Source organism: Balaenoptera physalus (assembly GCF_965194825.1).
Source record: "Balaenoptera physalus genome assembly, chromosome: 13".
NCBI classification, from domain to species: domain Eukaryota; kingdom Metazoa; phylum Chordata; class Mammalia; order Artiodactyla; family Balaenopteridae; genus Balaenoptera; species Balaenoptera physalus.
In genome coordinates, this window is record NC_138892.1 from 105,867,096 (window position 1) to 105,880,358 (window position 13,263).

Consider the following 13,263-nt stretch of genomic DNA (forward strand, 5'->3'; position numbering starts at 1 on the left):
TCAACGAAAATATTTGTACCTAAATTGAAGTCGACAGAAACTACTTGCAAATTATCACTTTTTATTGTCCTCCCTTAATTAAGGTATCAACAACTACTTTCAAATCATTCATATTTAAACACTCATATTTAATCTATGGCTACCTTCCCTCAAAGTGTCCACAGCTTATGCTTTATCCAAGATATTAGTATTAGTTACTTCATTATGATTTAATTTGTATGACCTTGAATGGATTCCTCATCACCTATCCTTTTCCACTGAGCAGATAAAGGACTGCTGTAAGGCGAGGCACATCATTATTGATGAATTTAGCTAGGTGCCAGGCAATCTTCTACGTGCTGGATATATGGGCAACGAGTAACAACAACAAGAAGACAAAGTGTCTCCTCACAGAACTTAGATTCTAGCAGTGAGGAGAGACAAAATCATAAGCACTAGCAAATATATACTTTTCTAGGCAGTGATGAGGTCTTTTAAAAAGTAAAGAAGGGAGGGTGTGGAGGGTGTTAATGGGGGGATAGGGCGGTCAGAGAAGGACTCAAGATTGATGACATCTGAATAGAAGCTATGCTATAAAATATATAATGACAGCTTGCTACATGAATATCAAAGGGAAGGAATAACATCCAATTAAGAAGATGGTATTTGGGACTTCCCTGGTGGCACAGTGGTTAAGAATCCGCCTGCCAATGCAGGGGACACGGGTTCAAGCCCTGGTCCGGGAAGATCCCACATGCTGCAGAGCAGCTAAGCCCGTGCACCACAACTATTGAGCCTGTGCTCTAGAGCCCACAAGCCACAACTACTGAGCCCATGTGCCACAACTACTGCAGCTCGCTTGCCTAGAGACCATGCTCCGCAACAAGAGAAGCCACTGAAATGAGAAGCCCGTGCACTGCAACGAAGAGTAGCCCCCCCTCGCCACAACTAGAGAAAGCCCGTGCACAGTAATGAAGACCCAATGCAGCCAAAAATAAATAAATAAAATAAATTTATAAAAAAAAAAAAAAAAAAAAAAGAAGATGGTATTTGCATTGGCCTTGGTAGAAATTTATGAAGATTCATGGAAAGGGTCAATCCAGATAGAAGAGTGTGAGCCAAAGCTGGAAAGTGCATGCTACATTCAGGAAATAACTAGTTATTTATTATAACAGAGCAAGTGTGGTCAGATTGTGGCAGTGTTTGAGTGCCCTATTACTATCTGGATTTCATTCTCTACTCTGTGGGGAGTCACCAGAAGTTATGAGCAGGAGTATTGAGACAGGCTGAGACCTGGGACCCGGGACCCTTTACTGCAGTGCTTGCAGCTGAACAAACATCTTCTCCTCCAGCAGCAGAGCACAAAGAAACTATAAGGAACTAAAAATAACTGCGTGCTGTGTGGTCGGGGCATATTATGAACAATAAGATACAACAAGGCCAAAACCCACCTGCCACGATCCCTGCACACAGCACCACCAGAGGTGTGGGCAGACCACCTAAGCCACCCCTCTGGCCCGACCCACCAATCCGCCCCCACCCTCACCCCATTTGAGGGACCATCTCACCACCCCCCAATCCGGGAGCCAGCAAAGACACCTGTTTACTTGTTTTCACTCCTTCCTGCTGCAGCATGTGCTCCAATAAAGCCTTGCCTGAATTTCTCTTCTGGCCTCATCAATTTCTAATGATTAAAGAGTCCAAGAACCCAGGTCAGTAACAGTATGACCTATCCAGAAGTGTGCTTTAAAAAAAAAAAAAAAGAAAAAGCACCTTTTATAGAATGGATTGGAGAAGGAAAAAAAACCCTGAGGCAAAAACACCAGTTAGAAACCTATTGAAGTAATCCAAGTTAAAGGTAATGAGACACAGAGTAGAAACAAATAGTAAGATATAAATTTGAGAACTAGTAGGAAGATAAAATCACCATGATTTGCTTTTTAAAAAAATGCAGGTGCCAAAAGAGAGACAAAAATACTGAGCCAAGGTGTCTGGGAAAATCTTGATGTAACTAACAGAAAATCACAAAAGGGGAATAAAAGCAGATTTAGAAGATGGCAAGTTCCTTTTAGACTTCCTTAGGTCTCAGACCAGTGAAGAGTCCCAGCTTTTCTGTACCAGTAGTGTTACCAACCAGGGTCCTTGGATTCTTCAATCAATAGAAATTGGTAAGAGGCCAGAGGAGGAATTAAGGCAAGGCTTTATTGGGACTCATTCTGCAGCAGGGAGGGAGTGAAAACAAGTAACAGGTGCCCTTGCTCAATCCCGGGCCGGAGGGGGTGGCTTAGGGGGTCTGCCCACCCCCCTGGTGGTGCTGTGTGCAGGGATCGTGGCAGGTGGGTTTTGGCCTTGTTGTATCTTACTGTTCCTGTTTTGCCCCAACTGTGCAGGCATTCAGTTATTTTTAGTCTCTCATAGTTTCTTTGTATTCTGTTGCTGGCGGAGACGTTTGTCCAGGTGCAAGCATTGCAGTAAAGGGTCCCACATCCCAGCCTGTCTCAGTAGCTGCAGCTCTGAGATTAAAGTGCCTTTCCCCCTACACCCAACTCCTCTGCAAAAATGAGACAATTAGCTTTTGAACTAACTTATATGATTAAAGACAGTTTCTCACGTCTCTCAGGAAAAGGAGGACGTGTCTGCTACCTGATAAAAATAACATTTATATACATACTCCTCTGACTGTAGAAATTGATCCACAGGTCCTCTCTTGGCTCTAGGCCATCAGGTCATTGAAGGAGTGGTCTTAGACTCTTCACCTCCTTGAGATAAACTCGTACATTCCAACTCATAATAATCCTGTGATTATGCACAGCATTTCTGCATCATCTTTTATGAAAACAAAGTAGTTGAGAAAGCCTAAACTGGGAGCCCTAAAGTGCGCCAGAACTAGGGCGTCGGACCCCAAACATCAACACCACAGGCACTGGGAGGCGCTCGGTTGCGGCCGTACCACCTCCTCCATCCAGAGCTGTGTGCAGAAGGAAAACTACATTTCCCGGCGACCTCTGCGGGGCAAGGCGCGCGAGGGAGGGCGGGAATGGGGCGGGCCTCTGTGTGAACAGCTTTTCTATTGGTGCGCAATCCAGAGGGCTTTGTAAACCAGTGGGCGATTGGACGGGATCTTGCACGTTCCGTGGCGCCGCGACGCCCCCTGGTTTGACTTGTTTTTCAGTTGGGCTCTCGGCGTCTGCGGCTCTAGGCGGCGTGAGTAGAGTTCCGGGTTCCGGGAGAGGGGTCAGGGAAGGGGTCTGGGGAGGAAAAGGCGGGGTGGGGGGAAGTAACTGCGGGAGGAGTCCGAAGGGGAGGGGTGTGAGTCTGAGAGGGCTCGTCGGGAGGCCGGAGCGAACCGTTAGCATCTGCCGGAGGGCGGGGGTGGGGGGAGGCGCTGGGCGATGAGGGGCTGTGGTCACCTGGGATCAAGACGGGGAGAAATGGAGAAAAGAGTACGGAATGTGGGCCCCTGGAATTCCCTCACCCCCCGCCGGTCTCAGCCTCACTTTCTTCACTTGTTAAGTTGAGGGGTAATAAAAATACTGAACAGAGTTGTGGAGTAAAGAAAATAATAAATGTCGAAGTGCTAAGCAGATGTTAATTGTAAATAGACAAGCTATAAATATATATACCTAAACAGGGGTATCACAGGGATGGATAGAAGCTGGCTGAAACTCAGTAGTTTGTCTAAAACAAGGGCATCGTTCTTTCGGGAGATAGAACCATGTTCCCACCTACAGGGAACGTACACCATCGTGGGAGAGGTGGTAGCCACAAAGAACTCTACTGTGTTCACTTTTAGACAATTACAAATGCGATTCTTTTGCAGTTAGTTCATTTTTGGATGGAGAGACGCAGAGAAGAGATGGAGGAGGTAGTATTTGAGTTTTCGTGCGGAGATGGGATTTCATTAAGTGAAATTATGAGAGTGAAGGGAAGTATGGTCCAGCTGGAGGGAGGCTCATGAACAAAGGAACAGAGGCAAGGTTATCTGGAAACCAAGGGCACGTTAGGGGAGTGGAGGGAAGTAAGGTAGGAAAGGCAGGTTTGGTCCTTAAATTTAAAAAGCCATGATGTTTAGGCAGAGTTTGATTTAGTGCATTAGACTATGAGGAGCCATGGATGAATGTTACGACTTTTTAGAAGATGGTCCAGGAGAGGGGTGGGGTGGTAAAACAGTTAAGCCATTGTAGTAGGGTGGGTAAGAAGATGTGGAGATCCTGAGTTAACATGGCCATTGTCCGAATATACAGGATTTTCATACGGTTGGATGAAAGGGTCAAGAGAAGGAGTAATGAAATGATGAATTTAAATTTTCAAGTCCAACGTAGAGTATGGATACCAAGGGGGAAAGCGAGGGTGGGATGAATTGGGAGATTGGGATTGACATATATACACTATTGATATTATGTAAAAAGATATCTAACGAGAACCTACTGTAGAGCACAGGGAACTCTACTCAGTACTCTGTGGTGACCTAAATGGGAAGAGAAATCCAAAAAGAGGGAATATATGTATACGTAGAGCTGATTTACTTTGCTGTACAGTAGAAACTAACACAATATTGTAAAGCAACTATAATAAAAATAAAATAAAAATTAAAAAAAATAAAATTTCAAGTCCAGGTGGTTTGGAAGATGCTGAATTATTAACTAAAATATGAAGGAAGGAATATGTTTGGATGACAAAGATGCTGTATTTGGTTTGGGAAGTGTTAGCTTTGAGGTGCTAAAAAATATGTGACTTGAATTTTTTTTTTTTTTTTTTTTTAATATTAAGGAGTTTCATTGGTCAATTTTGACCAAATCTTTGGGTTCATGACCCAGGAGTGAGCTGCTTCAGTCTGGGATTTTTTTTTTTTTTAATTTTTTTTAAGTTAAACATTTCAAGCTCCAGTGGGACATATAGGTGAAAATGTCTGTTACATAATTGGAAATTCAAGTCAGGAGAGGGAAAGAGATGTCATTTATTCATTAAACAAGTACTTGTTAGTTACTCTTTGCCAGGTAGTGTTTTAGATGATAGAGGTAATCATAAAAGCAATGGGAATAATGATGTTCCTGAAGAAATGGATAGAGGAAGTAGTAAAGAAAGTTGAAGACAGAGCCTTTTTTTTTTTTTTTTTTTTAATTTATTTGGCTCCGCCAGGTCTTAGTTGCGGCATGCGGGATCTAGTTCCCTGACAAGGGATGGAACCAGGCCCCCTGCATTGGGAGCGTGGAGTCTTAACCACTGGACCACCAGGGAAGTCCCTGAAGGCAGAACCTTTTGAACCAAGGGAGTAAAATTTTCAGTGAAAACGGCAGTCATTTGCATTTATTGATTGCTTAAATGTGTTGGACACATGCTCAGCCCTTTTGTTCATTTAATCCTTACACCAACCTATGACATAATGCTATTATTATCCACATTTTCTAATAAGTAACTGAAGTTTAGAGAGGTTAAGTAAAAACTTGCCTGAGGTCACACAGCTAATAGGGGACAGAACCTTGACTCAAAACCAAGTCTGTCTGATTTCAGAGCTCTCAACGACAAAGCAATATTTTAAAAGGGAGGTTAACACTGTCAGGCACACAAATCCAGGAGTGACTTGTTGAATGGAGGAGGATGGGAAGCAATAGACACAGCACACCAAGTAAAGATAATATCAATGGCTTTGTATTTATCTTAAACTTAGCATGATGGGTCCTCTACCTTAATATCCACTTAATTTCTCTTGGTTATTAGAAACTTCTCCAAAAAAAAAAAAAAAGAATACTACATTCTAAAACATCACATTCTGGGGTGTCCCCTGGTGGTCCAGTGGCTAAGACTGCACCTTCCAATGCAGGGGGCATGGGTTCGATCCCTGGTCGGGGAACTAAGATCCCACATGCCCAACAGTGAGGCAAAAAATAAATAAATAAATAAACAAAAATAAAAATAAAAAATAGGGCTTCCCTGGTGGCGCAGTGGTTGAGAATCTGCCTGCCAATGCAGGGGACACGGGTTCGAGCCCTGGTCTGGGAAGATCCCACGTGCCGCGGAGCAACTAGGCCCGTGAGCCACAACTACTGAGCCTGCGCGTCTGGAGCCTGTGCTCCGCAACAAGAGAGGCCGCGATAGTGAGAGGCCCGCGCATTGCGATGAAGACTGGCCCCCGCGCACCGCAACTAGAGAAAGCCCTCACACAGAAACGAAGACCCAACACAGCCAAAAATAAATAATAAATAAATAATTAAAAAAAAATAAAACATCACATTCTGATGCTGTCGGAAGCACATCTGATGCTGGTGGGGAGGGACCTGTCTGTACGTCCTGTACTTTTTTTCTGTTCCTGACCCCTCATTCTGAATTTTTGTGTATTTGACAGGTGGGAAAGGACAGCATGAACTTTACCCCAACGCAATCCCCTGTCTGCAGAAAGTAAGACATTTGCTTATTTTTGAGTTGTTGAAATAAAGAATCCAGACTTCTGTCACCTTAGTACACATTGGCTTAGGAACTAGAAGAGTTTTGGATTTGGACTACATTAGACCTCATTTCTCTAATTATGTGGAATTTAGATTAAAAACTAGGACATAGTAAATGTTAACACAAGAATACAGGCATTTTATGTGGGCCTCATACAGTGCCAGTGGACCCTTGGATTACAGAGGAAACAACCAGTAGACAAACACAGGGGACTTTGGACTCTGCCTCTGTGTCAACCTGCATGACGCCTCATTCTCATCCTCGTTGCCACACTCTCGTTTGCAGAATCTCAGAAATACCTCTTAGTTTATCTGTTAACCTATATCCCAGAGTTATAAGGCTACACCTTTTCAAAACATGAAACTAAGTACAGTAATATTTCTGTTGTGAGCTTTTAATGATTGAGAAAATATTTGTTCTTCTTGCTAGCTGAAAGTGGATTTTAATGTCTTTCCTATACGTGCTCACTTATTAAAAGTGCTGCCCATAACCTTCATTAACTACAACTCTGGGCTTCTGGTATAAAATTTCTCTACTCTGTGGTCTATTTTGTTGTTGTATAATAAATTGCAGGCAGTTAGCCCAAGTGGATTAATTCTCACATGAGGATTTCTCCACTTCTGTATCATTTATTTTCTAACTTTCATTGTTTTCAGCTTAAGTCTCTTGTTTGCTAAAAGCAAACAAACAAAAAAACCCTCTGGTCCAGCCTTTGATTAGCCTTTGATCTTGGCTGGTCTTGGTCATGTAATTCAAGTCTCTGATGCTAGAGACTAGGGTCTGATTGGTCGTGTGCTTACTGACTAGGCTCTGTTTTCTAATCCTGAATCTTTATCATGCCCTTCCTTAATAATTTTCCCACTTATGTATCTACCCCTAAAAATAAACTACTCCATTATGCATGTTCTAATCTTAAATGGCAATATCGTCTGTATATGCATCTACATACATTTTTGCATTTAAAATTGTTTGGATAATTCATTCATATTCATACATGTATCTGTAATTCATAGTTTCTATAACTTTGAGAATATTCCATTGTATGAATATACCATAGTTTATCCACTATCCTATCAAACAGACATTGGAAGCTTTACTGTTTTTGTTATCACAAATAATGTTATTATGAACATTTTTGTGTGTGTTACCTTGTATGTCTGTGCAGACAAGAGAAATTGCAATTTTACTAGATTGTGCCAATTTACTGTCTGTAGTTTCACCAAATTACACTCCATCAACAGCATATAAGTGTTCCTATTGCTGTATGTCTTACAGTATCAAATTTTCTGACTGTCACTATCTGGTCTTACTTAGTTGATATTCCTTTTTTTTTTTTAATGATTTTTTTTACTCTCTAACTTGTATTTTGAATCCAGCCTTAAACCTTTAATACCTGGAAAGCAGTTCATAAGATTATTCACGAACCTGTAACATCAAACTTTCAAGGTTTGTGAGCACCTTAATTATAAGCACTTGAAGGACATAAACCTGATTTTTAATTTAAGAAATTGTAACATCTCATAAATGTTCAGACAGTTTATGAACGTGTCCTTCCTAATCTCACACAGGCTGACGGCTCTCCCCAAGCATGAGGCTGCCGGTGGCTTCAGTGGCCCCACCAGGTGGAAGGGGGTATCTTTCTCCGATTCTGTGCAGTCAACTCCCTTGCCTTCAGTGGAGGATCGTCTGGCCATCCTCTTCCCTTCTCAGGAGCTTCTAGAATATTATCAGAAGAAGATGTCTGAGTGTGAGGCAGAAAACGAGGGCCTGTTGAAGAAGCTGGAGCTGTACAGAGAGGCCTGCGAAGGGCAGGTGAGGAGGAGCCGGTGCACCCTCGCGCGCTCTGAGCGAGCCCGTCCGTTGCCGAGAAGGCCTTCAAGTGCCAGCTGGTGTCACAGTACACGTGTCAACATCCTCTTTTTTTTTTTTTTAATTTATTTATTTTATTTATTTATTTTTGGCTGCGTTGGGTCTTCATTGCGGTGCGTGGGCTTCTCATCGCGGTGGCTTCTCTTGTTGCAGAGCACGGGCTCTAGGCTCGCGGGCTCCAGTAGTTGTGCCTCGCGGGCTCAGTAGTTCTGGCTCACGGACTCTAGAGCACAGGCTCAGTAGTTGTGGCCCACGGGCTTAGTTGCTCCGCGGCATGTGGGATCTTCCCGGACCAGGGCTCGAACCCATGTCCCCCGCATTGGCAGGCAGATTCTTAACCACTGCGCCACCAGGGAAGTCCTCAACATCCTCTTTTGATCCCCTCCACCCCAGCCGAGCTGCCCCCCCTCTGGGTGCCCCGTTGGATCACGATGCCCTAAAGTGCTCCATCTCTAAAGTCTTCACTCTTTGTCTCAGCCTCTCGTGCACCTCTGGTTCTCTCTCCCTCACGCCTGACTTCGCTTCGGTGTCGCCTCCACAGCTCCTGGCTTCTCAGTGTGCTCAGGGCAGCAGGGCAGCAGGGCAGCTTCTGGCCACCGTGTCCCGCTTCTAACCCGAAGCCCATGGGCTTCTCTCCAGTAATCTAGTCGTTGTGCTGCCTGCACGCGGCCCTGCTCCTCTGCGCCCCTTGCCCGGCAGAAGCCCTCCCTGTGGCTTAACCCCATCCTCGACCACCTGTGTCCTGGAGCAGGGCTTCTCAGCCTTGGCCTTACCGACGTGAGGGGTGATGGTTCTTTGTTGTGAGGACTGTCCTGTGCATGCAGGCTGTGTAGCAGCATCCCGGGCCTCTACTCGCTGGACACCGGTAGCCCACCCCACCCCCAAGTTGTGACAGGCAAACATGCCCCCAGACATTGCCAGACTTCTCCTGGGGGCATAGGCAAAACCACCCCAGTTGAGAACCACTGTCCTAGAAAGGTCACAGGTCATTACAGGATAAATTCATGGTAAACAAATCATCTGTGTCCTCAGTCACCACGCAGCAGTTTTCTTACCCATCAGTGGTCGGCTCCCCATCCCTGCACGCCTGTGCCCTGCCTTCACTGCTCCCCTCCGGCCCGCAGGCCCCCCCTCTCCTCAGGCAACCTTGCTTCCCAGTTCACAGAGGGAACACCAGCTTCCTGCCCATCCACACACGGTCAGCTGCGTCTGTATCCATCTCCTCCTCCTTACTGATCCAGGGGCCACAGTGAGCTGAACCGATCCAGCCCTTTCTCTGTTCCCCACCCCCCACTTTCCTTCCTAAGAAACCCTGCTTTGCTACCTCGCCTCTTTGTGTTCTGGTTTTTTTTTAAATTTATTTTTTGGCCATGCTGCACGGCTTTCAGGATCTCAGTTCCCCGACCAGGGATTGAACCCGGGCCATGGCAGTGAAAGCCCCAAATCTTAACTATTAGGCCATCAGGGAACTCCCCTTTGTGTTCTGTTTTTAACCTCTTGCCTGACATTGGCGTTTCCTCCTCAGTATATGGACAGATTCAAGTCTTTCCCAACAAAAGAGAAAGGCACCCCTCTAGCTGCACCCCCAGTTACTCTCTCAGCGGGGAGGCGCCTTCTTTCCCAGCCACCCTTCCGGAATAGTTTGACTTCATCACCCACTCGGCGACTCCTTGACTGCGGTTGGGTCCTGTCCTCGCTGCTCCACCTGTGGGCTCCAGGACCTGTTGCCAAAATGACCTCATCTCTCTGTGCCCTTTGCAGTGTTTGTCACTGTCGACGTCTCCTTTCCCAAAACTTTGCTCCCGTCTTGATTCTGGTGTCATTTTTCTTTCCCAGTGTCTGTCCCCGCTCTCTGACCGGTTCTCAGTGTCCGTTAACAGCTCTCCTTCCTTAGTCTTCCGAAGTTCTTCCCGATTCCACCGTAAATGGTCTCGTTTTATCCATGCATTGGAGTTCTACCTATGGGACTGTGACATCCAGGTAACGAGTGCTGACTCGTTCTCCTCCTGAGCTCCAGGGTGGTGTGTCTGTATCTGAATGAACCTCCTTTTCCTCTCCCTGCCCATGCGTGCGCATAGACCACTGCCATTTCCCTCCATCCACCCCTGTCTCTTAACTTTTCTTTATTCTTTGGCTTCGTGACTGGTGTCATTGCCTGCAGTTCTGCCCAGCCCTCCGTTCAGTCATTCGCTAAGACCCATTGATTCTGCATCCTGAATGTCGCTCAGTCCCTTCCAGCCACCTCATCACTATTGCTGCCGCACTCTTCAAACTCCAGTTTCATCTCACCTGAGCGTCTTCCACGGTCCCAGCCTCCAGTGTCACACCGCCCCGTCTGCCTCTCACTTTCCACTCCAGTAATACTGAGGTCCTCGTGGTCGGCCAGGCATTTCCGGCTCTTTGCTGGTTCGTGCTGGTTTACCACGCTCTTCCCGAGAGCGCTGCCTTCTGCATGTCTCCAACGGTCTTCCTTTCAGGCTTCAGCTTTCTGGTGGTGGACTCCGACTTCCCCAGCAGGCTCCAGAGATTCTTCTCCTGCCGTACCTTCCGCCTTGACCATTTTACCGTGCGTGCTTCTCCATTAAATAATTCTTGCATTTTAATTGTTGGCATGTCTGTCTCCCCACACAGTTCCTTAGCTCTGTAGGCAGGAATTATACCTTTTCATCTTTGTTTTCCAGAATTTCATAGCAATGCTTCTTACATAGAAAGCATTAAAAAAAAGTGTGACTAAAACAGGTGGACCATGTGGCGTCCTGGGTTCTGTCGTCTGTAAAAGGAACTGCGAGAGCTCTGACGTTGAATGCAAACGTCACGCTCACTTTGTAGTTTTAAACTTGTCTGTACACAGCCTGTTGTTGTCATTTGGATCCTGTATTGCTGAAACCATCCACTTTGTAATATTTCTACATGAACTGACTCCGCCACATCCAACGAGAGATACTCCTATGAAACCCAGTATCTTTTCAACTACCTTTTTCCCCAGCATAAACTTGAATGGGATTTGCAGCAGAGGGAGGCAGAGATTGCTGAGCTGCGGAAAGCTCTAAGCGACGTGCAGGTCTGCCTCTTCCAGGAGCGGGAGCATGTCTTACGCCTCTACTCAGAAAACGACCGACTGAGAATCAGGTACCAAGTGGGAGACGGGAAATGTTGGGGGTATATTTCTAAATCAAACTCAACAAGATACATTTCTCTGTGGTCCTTCTCTTAGGTTGCATTCCCAGGGGACAGGCTCTGAGATGGAGATTTGCCTGCACGATGGTTAGCAGGGAGGCTCTTGGGAAGAACAGCTATGAGCGGATTTGGGTTGAGGGAGAGTTTGAACTGTGATAGAGAGTCCACCGAGGTAACAGAGGCCTTAGCCAGCCCCACAGGGAGTGGTCCGTCATTGCATGCAGGCTGCCACCAGGGAGGGGGGATAAGCTCGGGAGAGGCAGCCCCCTGCAGCCAAGGGCAGCCCCCAGGTTATGGGCATCCTGGTCCTGAAGGCGGCATCTGAGCAGTGTTCCATGGCATCCACTACAGTGCACTTTTTTTTTTGTTGTGGTAAAATATACTTAACCTAAAATTTACCATTTTAATCATTTTTAAGTGTAGAGTTCAATATCAGTAAGTACATTCACGTCATCGTGCAGCCATACCACCATCCACCTCCAGAACTTTTTCATCATCCCATACACTGAACCCTAACTCCCCATCTCCCCTCCCCCAGCCCCTAGTAACCACTATTCTATTTTCTGTCTCTATGTATTTGACTATTCTAGGCCTCATATAAGTGGAATCATACGGTATTTGTCCTCTTGGGTCTGGCTTATTTCACTTAGCATAATCTTTTCAAGGTTCATCCACATTGCACAACATATGTATCAATTTCATTCCTTTTTAAGGCCAAATGATATTCCATTGTATGTATACACCACATTTTGTTTATCCATTAATGTGTTGATGGACATTTGAGTTGTTTCAACCTTCTAGCTGTTGTGAATAACACTGCTCTGGACATGGGTGTACAAATACCCATTCAAGTTCCTGCTTTCAGTTCTTTTGTGTATCTATCCAGGAGTGAAATTGTTGGATCAAATGCTAATTCTGTGTTTAAATGTTTTGAGGAACCAGCATACTGTTTTCCACAGTGGCTGCACCACTTTACATTCCCACCAGCAGTGTACAAGTGTTCCAATTTCTTCTAAAGCACGCCAGCACTTGTTTTCCATTTTTTTAAACATAAATTTATTTATTTATTTATTTTTGGCTGTGTTGGGTCTTCGCTGCTGCACGCAGCCTTTCTCCAGTTGTGGTGAGCGGGGGCTACTCTTTGCTGTGGCGCGCAGGCTTCTCACTGCAGTGGCTTCTCTTGTTGCGGAGCACAGGCTCTAGGCGCACGGGCTTCAGTAGTTGTGGCATGCGGGCTCAGTAGTTGTGGCTCGTGGGCTCTAGAGCGCAGGCTCAATAGTTGTGGCGCACAGGCTTAGTTGCTCCGTGGCATGTGGGAATCTTACCGGACTAAGGCTTGAACCCGTGTCCCCTACATTGGCAGGCGGAGTCTTAACCACTGCGCCACCAGGGAAGTCCCTGTTTTCCATTTTTTAATAAGCCATCCTTATGGATGTCAAGTAGTATCTCATTGTTATTTTGATTTGCATTGCCCTAATGATTACTGATGATGAGCATTTTTTCCATTGCTTATTGGTCATTTGTATATTTTCTTTAGAGAAATGTCTATTTCAGTCCTTTGCCCATTTTTGAATCGAGTTGTTTTTTGCTGTTATTTAGTTTTAAGAGTTCTCTGTGTATTCCGGGTATTAATCCCTTATCAGATAAGTGATTTGCAAGTGTTCTCTCCCATTCTGAGAGTTGCCATTTTACGCTTTTGATAGTGTTCTTTGATGCACTAAAGTTTTTAATTTTCATAAGGTCCAATTTGTGTATTTTTCCTTTTATTGCTTCTGCTTTTGGTGTCAAATCCAA

General features: G+C 45.2%; 1 protein-coding gene and 1 long non-coding RNA gene across 4 annotated transcripts in view; both read left to right on the plus strand.

Annotated features, from left to right (window-relative positions):
• The window catches only part of LOC309641756, a 92,213-nt gene that overhangs the window by 59,282 nt on the left and 19,668 nt on the right, over positions 1–13,263 (plus strand). The gene's annotated exons all lie outside the window — the stretch shown is intronic.
• Positions 1–13,263, plus strand: part of CCDC77 (coiled-coil domain containing 77) — a 39,540-nt gene that overhangs the window by 9,762 nt on the left and 16,515 nt on the right. Inside the window, exons 1-4 of one of the 3 annotated variants that reach the window (XM_082422131.1) lie at positions 3,125–3,183; positions 6,323–6,375; positions 7,992–8,235; positions 11,279–11,421. The exons of 1 other annotated variant lie outside the window; for it this stretch is intronic. In XM_082422131.1, the coding sequence (XP_082278257.1) occupies positions 6,338–6,375; positions 7,992–8,235; positions 11,279–11,421 (425 nt within the window). In that variant the 5' untranslated portion in view covers positions 3,125–3,183; positions 6,323–6,337. Of the gene's footprint in view, positions 1–3,124; positions 3,184–6,322; positions 6,376–7,991; positions 8,236–11,278; positions 11,422–13,263 lie in introns of those variants that run through there. One more of the 3 variants, XM_082422132.1, reaches the window with a different exon arrangement.